The sequence below is a fragment of the Pleurodeles waltl genome, chromosome 11 (assembly GCF_031143425.1).
Source record: "Pleurodeles waltl isolate 20211129_DDA chromosome 11, aPleWal1.hap1.20221129, whole genome shotgun sequence".
Classification (NCBI taxonomy): Eukaryota; Metazoa; Chordata; class Amphibia; order Caudata; family Salamandridae; genus Pleurodeles; species Pleurodeles waltl.
Window position 1 is genome coordinate 934,181,384 of NC_090450.1, and position 14,638 is coordinate 934,196,021.

Below are 14,638 nucleotides of genomic sequence, written 5' to 3' on the forward strand. Positions count from 1 at the left end.
CTCTTTCTTAGAGCGATGCGGTGGTGCAAAGAAGGTAGGCAGGGTTATATTTTTGACCCATATGGAAAGGGGTCACCACCTTAGGGAGGAAAGAGGCATGAGTTCTGAGAACTACTCTATCAGGATATATCGTGAGATACGGGGGTTGCAATGATAAAGCCTGCAGCTCACTCACTCTCCTGGCAGATGTAATAGCCACCAAAAAGGCTGTCTTGATAGTGAGCAGCCGGAGAGGACAGTTATGTAAGGGCTTAAAAGGAGCACACATTAGGAAAGTAAGAACAAGATTAAGATCCTACTGGGGCATGACAAAAGGCACAGATGGAAACATATGCACAAGCCCTTTTAAAAATCTTTGTACGATGGGTGACTTAAAGATGGTTCATCGGGCAAGCGTAGAAAAGCCGATAAGGCAGCAAGATAGCTCTTAAGAGTTCCTAAGGAGGAACCTTGTTGGGCAAGAGATAGAGCAAACAAAAGGGTATTAGATAGAGAAGAAAAAAGCGGATTAAAAGACCTCTCTGTACAATACGAAACAAAACATTTCCACCGGCAGGCGTAAATCGATTTAGTAGAGGGACGCCTGGCTGCCAGAATTACATCACAGACTTCGGGAGGGAGGTCATAAACCATCAACTGTCGCCGCTCAACCTCCACGCATGAAGCCGTAAGGTTGACAGGTTCAGGTGAAGATCCTTCCCCTGCTGCTGCGATAGAAGATCCTCCCTAAGAGGCAACCTGACTGGAGGACTGGTGCTCATTTTGAGAAGCTCTGGATACCAGACTCTCCGTGCCCTATCCGGAGCCACTAGGATTACTTGGGCCCAATTGTTCTTGATTTTCTTGAGAACTCTGGGCAGAAGTGGTATGGACGGAAAGGCATACAGGAGGCCTGAACTCCACTCGCAACGAAAAGCATTGCCTAGCGATAGCCCCCTTGGAAACTCCAACGTGCAAAACTGCTGACATTGCGTGATCTCTACGGAGGCGAACAGATCTAACCAAAGCTCTCCCCACTGCTGAATGAGTCCTTGCGCCACCTCCGGATGGAGATACCATTCATGATCCGCTAAGCATCGTCGGCTGAGTTTGTCCGCCCTGGCGTTCAGAGAACTTGCCAGGTGTTGAACCACCAGGGTTATGCCCTGCTGTTCCAGCCATGACCAGAGACGCGGACCCTCTTGACAAAGGGTCCACGACCCCACACTGCCCTGCTTGTTGCAGTACCACATTGCAGTGGTGTTGTCACCTGCACTACCTACCCTTTCACAACAGGAAGAAATGCATTTAATGCTAGTCAGATCGCCTGAAGCTCCAACAAGTTGATATGGAGCCCAGATTCCGCTAGAGCCCAAAGACCCCTGATCTCCACCTCTCCCAGATGGCCTCCCCATCCCAGAAGTGACGCATCTGTCACTACTGTGAGATCTGGTTAGGGAGGGGAGAGGAGTCTGCCTTTGACCCAATCGCAGTTCACTAACCACCACTGCAGATCCTTTGCAGTCCCCTCCGAGATCTGAACCACGTCGGTAAGATTTCCCTGATGCTGTACCCATTGGAACTTCAGGTCCCACTGCGGAGCCCTCATATGCCATCTGGAATGCTTGACTAACAGGATGCAGGAGGCCATGAGTCCCAACAGCCTCAGAGTCTGTCTGACCGAAATCCAGGATAGAGACCGAAACATCAGTATCATAACCTGAATATCCTGGACTCGCTGCTCGGGAGGATAGGCCCGATACTGCACAGTCTCCCGAACAGCTCCGATGAAAGTGAGCTTCTGAGAGGGAGTCAAGTGTGACTTCGGCACATTGATAGTGAACCCCAGCGAATGCAGGAGGTTCGCCGTTGTCTGAAGATGGGTGACGAGAGCCTGGGGTGTGGGAGCCTACAACAGCCAAACATCAAGGTAAGGGAAGACAGAAATCCATAATCTGCACAGATGAGCTGCTACCACCGCCATCACCTTTGTGAGCACCTGAGGGGCACTGGTGAGACCGAAAGGGAGCAAAGAAAACAAAGTGCTCGTGGCCCACCTTGAACCGCAGGCCTGTGGGTGGGTAGGATGGGGATATAAAAATACGCATCTTGCAAGTCCAACGCTACCATCCAGTCTTCTTGGTCTAGGGCAGACAAGACCTGTACAAGAGTGAGCATCTTGAATTTCTCCTTCTTGAGGAAGAGATTGATGTCCCTTAAAACCAGGATAGGGCGGAGGCCCTTGTTCTTTTTGGGAATCAGAAAGTAGCGGGAATAACAACAACTGCCTACTTCTGACTTCAGGACTCTTTCTATGGCTCCCTTGGCCAAGAGAGACGTAACTTCCTCGCAGAGCAAAACCAAATGGTCTTCCATCAGCCGTTCTTTTGTCGGAGGGACAGATAAAGGAAAAGACTGGAAGGGGAGGGAATAACCCTTCCGTATGATCTGCAAGACCCATTTGTCCGTTGTGATGGAATCCAGTGAGGGAGATTACATTGAATCCTCCCTCCAACTGGACGGACATGGTCCTGCAGAAGCACACTAGGAGGGCTTGGGGGCTGTGTAGTGGCCGACTGCAGGCCAGACCCTCTGGGTCTGATGGTACCACGACCACGTCCTCTCCCAGAATGGTGGAAAGCCTGAGGATGGTGGCTAAGTTGTGGCTGGCGTGGTACTGTGCCCCTTCCGAAGCCTCAAAGAAGCGGAAGACAGACTGCTGTCGAACTGGCACTAGGAGGTCCAAGGATCTGGCCGTAGCTCGAGAATCCTTAACCTCTCACGCACGGAGTCTGCCTTCTCACCAAAAAGGCGAGAGCCGTCAAAGGGCATGTCCATCAAACTTGACTGGACATCCCCCCTGAAAAGCCAGTTGAACATAGCCAGACGTGACAATGTAGGGCCACTGAAGATGCAATCGCTCCTACCCAGCGAGTCAGTCGTATCCAATCCACACCTGATTGTAAACTTGGCTGCATCTCTCCCATCCTTGACAGCCTGGATGAGTGTGTCCCGTACGCCCTCCGAGACCTGGGGCAGCACCTGTGCCACCATATCCCATAAAGTATGGGAAAAACGGCCCAATAGGCAAGAGGTGTTTACTGACCTCAATGCCAGGCTAGAGGAAGAAAATATTTTCTTTCCAAGCTGATCCAGCCTCTTGGATTCCCTATCCGGGGGAGTGGAAGGGAAGGCACCACGGGAAGTAGAGGCTAGGACCACCAAGCTCTCCGGGGTGGGGTGTTGGGTAAGGAAATAGGGTCGCTCGGAGTGGGTCTATGACGGCAGCCAACTGCCCTATTCACAGGAGCACCTGTGCTGGGTTTGGACCATGTTCCCAGAAGGACGTCCGTTAGGGCCTCATTGAATAGCAACATCGGCTCTGATGTAGTCACCCCCGGCGGAAGCACCTCTGTCAAGAGATTCGTCCTGACTGGTACTGTGGGCAAGTCCAGGTCCCAGACCTCAGCTGCCCTACGCACCACCATAGCATAAGAAGCTCCCTCCTCCGTAGCCACATTAGGAGGAGAGAGCATACCAGTATCTGGAGATGTGTCCAGTCCACTGGCCTCCCCTAGATCCTAGTACCTGTCCTGTTCTTGTTCCAGGTCATACTCTAAAGGGTCCTCTAACTCCTCCCACTACTCTCCTGTGCCTGGCTGTTCAGAATAAAGCTCAGGCAATGATCTGGACCAAATTGGCACCAGAGTCAGCGTCATACGACGTCGCTCCGGCTCATTCGTAATGAGGATGGGGCTACCACCGGTGGGTGCTGGTGGTAGAGGAAGCGTCGACGTTGGACCCAGCGCCGGAGGAGGTCAACTGTGAAGGACCGGCGCTGGTCTGGATCCAGTATCAGATCCTGGGGTCCCCAACGGCGGCGAGGCCGAAGCCGCCGACGTCGAAACCCGATAGGGCCCCTGCTGACCCCACAGGGCCCGAAGACCCAACAGAGGGTGCAGCCCACTCAAAAACAAAGCGCATGGCCTTGTAATTTTTTTTTTATTTGACCGGGGGTCGCTCTGGTCCCCAGAAAAGGGGGAAGACGCAGAGTCGACCCTGGAGACGGCTCTGCAGAACCGCGCTCGGAATGTTGACGTTCCGTAGACGCCTCGTCGGCTGAGGCAAAATCGAGGTCAGCTTGGACGACTTCTTCTTCTTCTTCTTCTTCTTCTTGTGCCTCTTACCTGAGTGATCGGATGACCTCGAATGTGAGGAATGACTTGGGGTTCCGGGAGCGGTGCTGCAACAAGTTTGAGGGATCTCTCCCTCAAGGCCTTCAGAGCCACGTGCCGACAGTTGGAACCTGAAGTGGAGTCGTGATCCTTTTCTAAACACCAGAGGCACACACTGTGTGGATCCGTTACCGACATGGTGCGATGACACGCACAACACGGTTTGAACCCAATCTTTCTAGAAGACATGCTTCAAACAATCAAGTATCGAAAAAACCTTGACGTCTGTCAAAGAAAAGGGTAGCTCTTATCCAGATCTGCGCTTAACCGGTGTGGAAGGAAAAGAACTGACGTACATGCGCCAAGGTGGTGTCTATATAGACAACTGTGACATCATAGATGGCTCCAATGACACTGACGACGCCACGTGGAGCCGGACGAGGCACGCGGATCCGAAAAACGCCACACAATGGCACGCGCAGGGTACTGCTCAGCAGAAAAATTCCGGATTCGAAGCTGACGCCAGGGAATTCTCAGGTAAGGAATCTGCATCTACAAGTCTATCAGATATACTAAGATTAGTACCCCCCTTCCTAATTTCATGCCCTGGCACCAACGCTACTGCCCCTTTATGCAGTAGGATAACCACTTCCTTCAGCAGTACATGCCGATGTTCCCCCTGACCTTGGGAAGGGAGCGGGTAAGAGGATGGGAAGCCACAGTCCAGTTACTTCTAGTTCCCTGGAGGATATTGGGAAGAAGGAGAGGAAGAGATAGATGGAAGTGTCATGGAATGCATCTTCCTTGTCCACTGTAGTGATGAATGAAAGAGTTCTGCTGCTGACCAGGAACCTGCGCTTGGCATGGTTTCTTAAAACCTCTGGAAAAGGGGCAGGGTTTTCTAAAGTCGAACCAGTCGATTATTGCAGGTTTAGGGATCTGCCAAAGGCCCAGTCTCATTTAAAACATTCCAGGGCAGCATTTACTTATTGTCCGAAAGAAGTTCCTTATCAAAGGTCATGCCCATCAGGGTAGTCTCAACATCTGTGAAGAAGCCAGCAGGTCGAAGTCAGGTATGTCTTCATAGGGTGACAGACAAGTCCGTGGGCTTGGCCACACAGTGTCAAAACCAGCCTTTATAATATGCTTGGATGAATCCTGCCCATTTTTCACCACTTCAACAAACTGCTCTTTTAGATGGTCGACTGGGTTGGGTGCAACTAAAGGTAAAATCTCAAAGAGCATCTGAGTAGTGACTGTGCAAACAGATCACATTTAGAGATCTGAAGGACAGGATTCCTGCAGAAAAATATTTCTTTCCCATAGCCTCCAGTATTGTGGATTCCCTGTCCAGATTATTTGTACAGAAGGCACCTGATTTGAGTCTTGTGGAAGAACAACTTTGTATTAGCAAACATTCTGCGGATAGGTGTAACAAAAGAAAGGCTGGAACCCCCAGATGTGGCCTGTACCGGCAATCATTGGTGCTGTGGATCACCAGAGAAGAGGATTGCTAAGACCAGGATTCCATGATTGCCATCATTAACACCTTGTTAAATGCAGGCAGAGGTTCACTGGAGGAGGGAGCAACCTGTAAAACACCCATAAGAATATTAGGATCATCATCTTATGTAGGCAAGGGCACCTCAAGAATTTCTGCAGCATTTCGCAACACAGAATGAAAAGTAGCAATTTTAGGTGGTATGAGTGGTGTCTATGTCAATGTTCAGGAAGACATGTCATGCCTTGAACCAAGGCACCAGAGATAGTCGTTGCACAGACCTGTGATGAACATTTGTACTTCACAAAGTCAATAAGGTTTAAAGCCTGGGCGCTTAAGAGACATTGTCTCTATTGAACCAAAAAAGAATAATGTTAGGTGTAAATGAAGCTCTTGATTGTGATGAAAGATGCAAAAACCATGGGACTGATATTATGGCACTGGTCCTGGTGCTGGTACTATATGGCTCAGCTGAAGTCATCATGTCTCCATGTCTGACACTAAGAAGGAGTCTTAAACACCTCCTCAAGGTATTATCAATAAACATATAGGAACATAAAACAGACTCCAAGTTTTCCTCTGTCCTCTCCAATGCACAGAAAGAGAAAGTTTATAATTTGCTCCATTCTCATTATAAAAAAAACCATCAACATCAGATCTTACAATTCTACAGGCCAGATACTAAAAGCTGCTCAGAGAATCAAGAAGCACCCGTAAGCTGCTTTTTAATAGAGGTGGTTCTTATGTTTTGACAGGGCATCATCTGTATTCATAATCCATCTAGCAAATAAGAATTAAGTTGCTGCCTTGCCATTAGATAACCATAGACTGAATGTTTGCCATAACATTTTTCACAAAACAAAAGACAAAACACACCAATATACAGAAAACAGTCTCTGAATGAGCCAGACCGAATTGCAGACCTGATTTCATCAACGCTATTGAACTACTCAAGCAAATCATCCTTACCACCAAATTTCTTTGTAGATATTATCAAGTCAGTTGCCACTTTTGTTGTACTGGAATTAGTGATGCCATATCAAACCACATAAAAGGACAAATGCTATACTGCCCAACCCTGACAATTCTTAAAATATATGTAAATCTGAATTAACTCCCACGTGCTATATTCCAATATCGTTACAAGAATATATTCACTATATGTATTTGGCCGCAAAATACTTCCAAAATGGCTGCATTCCAAAAACGGTAGGAATTTCGATTGCATGGGTTTCAGAAAATATCACCTTTGAATTAGAGGGAATGAACATCTTTCCTGGTATTGGAAAATTCATAATTTCGGCCCTGTAAAGATCTGCAACAGTCCCAATGGGTCAGCCAGCTTAGCAATACGCCCATATCCCTTCCTCTCACTGAGTCTCAAAAAATGTTTTGGCAGAATAACAGCTTTTCATTCTGTCACTATGTGAAACACAGAACACAACATATCATACACACCACTGCAATCCTACTTGCATCTAAACATACACTTGTGGCAGGGGAAACAATGAGTAGAGAAGAGAAAAGGCAAAAAACTCTGGTTGAGAAAAGCAACCTTTTAAATGTCAAGAAGCACTGAAAAGACACTGACTACTGCAATACAATACTTGCCACAACAAAATTGCAAAGGAGAAACGTTCTGACATCCTTGCTCCACAGAGAAGAGACATGAAATGAGGTGTTAGCTAACAAGTCAGTGCATAACCGATTCCACAGAATCCTAGTTGCCTTAAATTAGGAGTGCCTTTTTTCACAGCTTATTTACCTGCCTAGGGGCTAGACTAGGATTACTAAATGGCACTGTGCGTTTTTAAACACATTACGTCTGAAGTAGCTATTTTAAAAGAGATAGAGAAGTCAGGGTGGCTATTTTTATTTAAAATATAGACACACAATTCAAAGTTCATTACTATCAATGATGACCCCATGATGTACAAGTAAAATTTCTATATTATTTATCAAGTTACTGAACTAAAAGTATGGATACCACTAAGCTCTGGCCTGACCCAAAAACTTACATTTGAAAGAAGAAGTTTCTGACATTTCTTGCCAATCCTTGGTCACAGCAGTGTGTATGTGCCGAATCTCAGTTAAAAAAAAAACTGGCTGACGCATTAGTCATAAGAAAGAAGAGTAATGTTGATAAAAGAATCAATAGAGACAACAGCTGATATTTTTTGGAAAAAAAACTTGTGTTTTGCTAAAAAATTCCAGACCTATCAGAAAAGTTGCTTAAAGGCAAACACCAGATTTGTGTATTAATTTTAGTTAAACCTGAATTACTCTTGAACAGTAAATGAAACTCCAACTAGCTAGGTCACAGTATCTTCACCAGATATCTGTTTTGTAGTGAAATATGTCATCTCAAAACAGATAGTTACCCAGATTTCATCAGTAACTGCCAATAAGCAAACCAACCGAGCACATTATCTCGCTATATGAAGATGATATTTTGATCTATCTCAGAGATGGAGTTGAGCGGTCTCCTTTGGGCCCTGGAGACCCTAGAGGAGTTCGGAGAGGTATCAGGATTACGACTTAACCGTAACAAAACATATGTGTTCCCCTTGACGCCTGGTTATAGACGCCCCGCAGTGTGCCCAATGGACTTGAAATGGGCCCCACGGACCTTCAGGTACCTGGGGATTCAGATTTACCATGACCTGGGAGACTTAAGAGAGGGCAACCTTGGTAAAGTGCTCCGATCCCGGAGGTCCTCAGTAGGATTTTGGCGCTCCCTGAAACTGCCAGTGATGGCCAGAGTGGCACTATCCAAGATGATCATGCTTCCCCGACTTCTGTACTATTTCGCCAATTTGCCACTGTTGATCCCCCAGGCATGGTTCCACGACCTGAATGCGTTGCTCAGGGAACTAATATGGGACGATGGACGTAGACGAACTACGCTCACGACTATCTGTAGACCACCCCATACTGTAGGATTGGGAGCCCCTGACTTCGAGGCATACTACCTGGCATCCCAACTACAGTGGGTATCCGGTTGGCTGACGGGCCGGGGCCAACTGGATTTATGTACTGCCCAAGGAGTAACGGACACATGCATGCATGGCAAACAGGAAAATAACCCCCCCGGAATAATATAATGATAAAAGTTGCGATGGCATGCTGGAAAAGATGCACGGAAAGGGTGGGAGTGGGCCCTCCATATTCCCCAGCTTTACCACTGTCGGTGCTTGCCCTGGAACCTGGGGGGAGGGGACCGGGAAATATGGGACTTGGCCCTTGGTTGACAGCTGGAATAGAAACAGTGGGCGGGCTCTTCAAGGAGGGTGTAATGAGGGGATTTGCTGAACTAACGGAAGAGGGTGTTCCCCGGGGGCAATTTCTACTCTATGGGAAGCTAGTGCACACTCTTAAAGCTCACTGGGACACAGTGAATGCGGAACTCGCCACTCACGAGGTCCTGCACTTACTGTTGACATTAGGTGAGGAATCACATCTGGTCGCCAAAATATATCGGGCCCAAGTTGAGGCAGCCTTAGACCCTTTACAGTCGTTGAGAGGGCGGTGGGAGAACACGATTGGGCGGGAATTATCTGACTCAGAGTGGAACAGAGTACTGGCCTACCCCCGGGTGATCTCACGTAACACGCCGTTAAGATACATCCAATACAATTATCTACACAGGACGTATCTCACACTCCACAGACTGTTCCGTATATACGAAGGGGCCCCTGGGACTTGCCCGAGATGCGGAGGAGGAGAGGCGGATTTTGACCACATGGTTTGGAGATGTCCAGTGATCCAGTCTGGCTGGAGGGAAATATTGCCCATCCTAACTGAATTGTTTGAGTCTGAGTTGAGACCTACCCCTGAGCTATGCTTACTGGGCCTCAGACCAGCTGCGCTCTGCGGAAAAGTGAGGGGACGCTTCCTGGACCTATCCCTGGCCCTTTACAAGAGACTAATCTCGAGGGGCTGGAAGGCTACAGGTCACCCTGTGCTAACTGACTGGAAAAGGGATATCTCAGCATGGTATAGAGCTGAACTACAGGTCCTAAAAGCAGAAGAAGCCAGGAATATCCGCCAGGTTCCCATTGCCCCGGGATGGGAAGATTTAATGACGAACTGGGATGGTATAAATAAGAGGCTGGCAAACCCAGTCGGAGAAACAAGCGAAATCCAACCCACACTGAGAATAGAACCAAGTGGGGAAAATGCATAAAAAGACACCCAAAACTGGTCCAAATCACAAATAGATCACACCGAGAGTAGGGATGGGAAGACAATTGGCCCACTGACTCCCACTCTACAACTAGAAGTAGCAATAGGCGTGGGTGACCTGCCGTCCCCGCTGCGCGCCGGTGCGCCCTGGGTTGACCCCCTCTCCCGCCCAAAAATTGATACACTATCGTACCTTAAATACTAACAACTACAAAAGCCACTCACACAAAGCCGTAAAGTTGACCTCTCGGGGTCTTTATCTCCCTTCCTCCTTTCCCTACCTCCAATTAGCCCAACATCAATGTCCTGTGGAGTTTTATACCCTCCACTTCGTGTTTTCCCTTCCTTCCCCCTCTTCCCTCCCCTACTCCCTCACTATCCTTGTCCTCTCACCTTTAACACCCCACCTCCCTCACATGTTACAAGAAAGAAGGGGTTTAAGTTTATTACTGGATTGTTAATTATACAAAATAGTGAAATGTAAAAAGGAAATGCACTGTAGCAAGTAAATGAACACAATTTACTAAATAAGGAACAAAAAGATTAACAACATAAAAGCAACACACAATAAGCAAAAAGCAAAGTATAGTATAAAAACGAAATGTTAAAAAATAAAAAATAAAAGTATGTGTAACAAATGCGGAAATGCAACATGAACAAGCATGTAACTATATAACAACAAAATGTTAATAAAAATATATAAAAAAAAAAAAAAAGTAACTGCCAATAAGCAATGAGCAAAATCCCTTGAAAATCACTCAAAAAGAACTGTTGCAATATAATGATTTGAAAAACTGATTTAACAAGCTTGGAATACATAATACCTGCTCTGTTTCTCTGTGTCCAACATTCTCTGCACTTCCCGAAGTCGACATTCAAACTGGTTTTTCTCATCTTCCAAAGAACTTCTCCAAGCCTCCCACTGGCGTTCTTTTTCAAGCAATTCATCATTTAGAGCTTCCAGGTCCAAGACTTGCTCTTCCAGCATAGTGCATGTTGTCTTCAAAGCTTCCATTGTCTGCAGAGAAATTAGTAAACCAACAAGTAGCCTTTCTAGCATTTGAACCCTCAACAAAGAACCATTCTTTGCCTTATCACACACAACTGCACATCTATCTTCTCAAGTGGAGATGTGCTCCCTTTCAAACTCTTTCTTCTCTGAACTGTGATCAGTCAACACCTGCAGTCTTGCTCATTCTAAATTATCTCATATCTTTTTGCCCAAACTACACACTTCAGTTGCTTGCTGCACTGTGCATCAGTATTACGTTCACACACCCCAAACTCAGCAAGGCATATTTGAAAATGTATTGCAACATTCACGATTTTGCCACATGCTATAAACCTCACAAACATCTGGCAATAGCTTCAAACTGCCTCTAAAATGTGAAACACTGTGGCACAGAAAGGGATAAGTTCACATAAGTGAGCAGCAGGATCCAACCCTGGAACTTCGGCCGCACTCTTTCGAACAAGTATAAGTGTCTAACAAGTTTTTAAAAAAAAGCACTCAGGCACAAGTCTTGGGGTTGCTACAGACTATACATATACAGAGTATGGAGGCTCTCAAGCGCAAGCCTGAGCCTCTTACATGTTAGAAAGTACCACACAAGAGAATGTTACGGGCGCTCAGAAAATATACAGTCAAGTTGAACTTCAATGAAACTTCAAAATTCCCGGCAACCCCGCAAGGACAACTCTTATGGCTTTACAGGGATGTCACACCACAAATAGATGCAAAAGTACAAGCACCTGTTTCTGACTGGTAAGCTGCATCTCTCGTTCTGTGATTTCCCTGCGCAGATGGTCTATCTCACTCCGCAACTCCACCACCTCCTCTGTTGCCCCAGAAGCATCATCTAATTGTTTGGATAAGAAGAAATTCTGATTGTTCAAATCCGAATTCTCCTCACTGAGTTGGTTCAACTGCTCTTCCAAGTCAGTTATTACCTAAAGTGTAATTTAAAATGTATTAAAAGGCAACATGAATATGTACATAACACTCAACAAAGAAAAGGAATGTACAAAAGAGATCACAAAATTCTCAAAACGACTGAAAGTGGCCCATTGACCAGAAAGCAACAAAGCGGCAAGACAATCAGCTATAAACAATACAATAGGCAACAGCAATAGATGCCTGCCTCCCTACCCAAGGTCCTTTAGATTTTATATAAACCAAGAGAAAGATGGCTGCATTCCTACTGGATCAATCTCTATGGTTTAGCAATCCATATTTTCTAGTGGAAATGAGTTTAGATAGCCTCTTATCCTGTCACAATGTGGACTAAAAGTGGTTGAGGGTAAGTCTAAAGCTCCGGAAGCAAACCCTGTGGCAGTGAATGTTAAATCTATTTCTTCTCACATTCATAATGTTAGTAATAATTATGATGATGTTGAACTTTTGCAAAAAGTGAGCATTATCTTCCATTTCAAACATAAATGAGAAAATACCTTAGCTTAAAACGATTAAAAACATAAACACTCAAATTGCCTCAGACAGCACAGAAAAATGTCCAAAGAGTGGCTGTGGTTTACTAACTCCAACAGTTGAGGCAATACTCCCTAAAAACATGTTACGTACCTGTAGGAAGTTGGCTGTGTATGCACTATTTCAAAGTAAGGAATAGTATGCACAGAGTCCAAGGGTTCCCTTTAGAGGTAAGATAGTGGCAAAAAGAGAATACTAATGCTCTATTTTGTGGTAGTGTGGTCGAGCAGTAGGCTTATCCAAGGAGTAGTGTTAAGCATTTGTTGTACATACACAAGCAATAAATGAGGAACACACACTCAAAGACAATTCCAGGCCAATAGGTTTTTGTATAGAAAAATATATTTTCTTAGTTTATTTTAAGAACCACAGGTTCAAGATTTACATGTAATACTTCAAATGAAAGGTATTGCAGGTAGGTACTTTAGGAACTTTGAATTAGCAAAATAGCATATACAGTTTTCACATAAATCACATATAGCTATTTTAAAACTAGACACAGTGCAATTTTCAATAGTTCCTGGGGGGAGTAAGAGTTTGTTAGTTTTTGCAGGTAAGTAAACCACCTACGGGGTTCAAGTTTGGGTCCAAGGTAGCCCACCATTGGGGGTTCAGAGCAACCCCAAAGTTACCACACCAGCAGCTCAGGGCCGGTCAGGTGCAGAGGTCAAAGTGGTGCCCAAAACGCATAGGCTTCAATGGAGAAGGGGGTGCCCCGGTTCCAGTCTGCCAGCAGGTAAGTACCCGCGTCATTGGAGGGCAGACAAGGGGGGTTTTGTAGGGCACCGGGGGGGACACAAGTCCACACAGAAAGTACACCCTCAGCAGCACGGGGCGGCCGGGTGCAGTGTGCAAACACGCGTCGGGTTTTCAATAGGTTTCAATGGGAGACCAAGGGGTCTCTTCAGCGATGCAGGCAGGCAATGGGGGTGCTCCTCGGGGTACGCACCACCTGGGCAAGGCAGAGGGCCTCCTGGGGGTCACTCCTGCACTGGAGTTCGGATCCTTCAGGTCCTGGGGGCTGCGGGTGCAGAGTCTTTACCAGGCGTCGGGATCTGAGGAACAGGCAGTCGCGGTCAGGGGGAGCCTCGGGATTCCCTCTGCAGGCGTCGCTGTGGGGGTTCAGGGGGGGGGCAACTCTGGCTACTCACGGTCTCGCATTCGCCGGGGAGTCCTCCCTGAAGTGTTTGTTCTCCACAAGTCGAGCCGGGGGCGTCGGATGCAGAGTAGCAAGTCTCACACTTCCGGCGGGAAACGCAAGTTGGTTTAAAGTTGCTCCTTTGTAACAAAGTTGCAGTCTTGGGTGAACAGAGCCACTGTCCTCGGGACTTCTTGGTCCTTCTAGAGCAGGGCAGTCCTCTGAGGATTCAGAGGTCGCTGGTCCCTGGGGAAAGCGTCGCTGGAACAGAGTCTTTAGAAGGGGGGGGGGGGGAGACAGGCCGGTAGAGCTGGGGCCAAAGCAGTTGGTGTCTCCGTCTTCTCTGCAGGGTTTTTCAGCTTAGCAGTCCTCTTCTTCTTAGGTTACAGGAATCTGAGTTCCTAGGTTCTGGGGAGCCCCTAAATACTGAATTTAGGGGTGTGTTTAGGTCTGGGAGGGCAGTAGCCAATGGCTACTGTCCTTGAGGGTGGCTACACCCTCTTTGTGCCTCCTCCCAGAGGGGAGGGGGGCACATCCTTAATCCTATTGGGGGGAATCCTCCATCTGCAAGATGGACGATTTCTAAAAGTCAGAGTCACCTCAGCTCAGGACACCTTAGGGGCTGTCCTGACTGGCCAGTGACTCCTCCTTGTTTTTCTCATTATCTCTACTGGACTTGCCGCCAAAAGTGGGGGCTGTGCCCAGGGGGCGGGCATCTCCACTAGCTGGAGTGCCCTGGGGCATTGTAACACGAAGCCTGAGCCTTTGAGGCTCACTGCTAGGTGTTACAGTTCCTGCAGGTGGGAGGTGTGAAGCATCTCCACCCAGAGCAGGCTTTTGTTTCTGTTCTCAGAGTGCACAAAGGCCCTCACCACATGGGGTCAGAAACTCGTCTCTCAGCAGCAGGCTGGCACAGACCAGTCAGTCCTGCACTGAACAATTGGGTAAAGTACAGGGGGTATCTCTAAGATGCCCTCTGTGTGCATTTTTTAAATAAATCCAACACTGGCATCAGTGTGGGTTTATTATTCTGAGAAGTTTGGTACCAAACTTCCCAGTATTTAGTGTAGCCATTATGGAGCTGTGGTATTCGTTATTGACAGACTCCCAGACCATATACTCTTATGGCTACCCTGCGCTTACAATGTCTAAGGTTTTGCTTAGACACTGTA

At 47.0% G+C, this 14,638-nt stretch overlaps 1 protein-coding gene across 2 annotated transcripts in view; it reads right to left on the reverse strand.

Moving 5' to 3' along the window:
• The window catches only part of CIT (citron rho-interacting serine/threonine kinase), a 1,039,445-nt gene that overhangs the window by 480,390 nt on the left and 544,417 nt on the right, over positions 1-14,638 (reverse strand). For both annotated transcript variants that reach the window (XM_069215034.1, XM_069215033.1), the window contains exons 25-26: positions 11,593-11,790; positions 10,665-10,858 (exon numbers count right to left, since the gene is read on the reverse strand). In XM_069215034.1, coding sequence (XP_069071135.1) covers positions 10,665-10,858; positions 11,593-11,790 — 392 coding nt within the window. The remainder of the gene's footprint in view (positions 1-10,664; positions 10,859-11,592; positions 11,791-14,638) is intronic.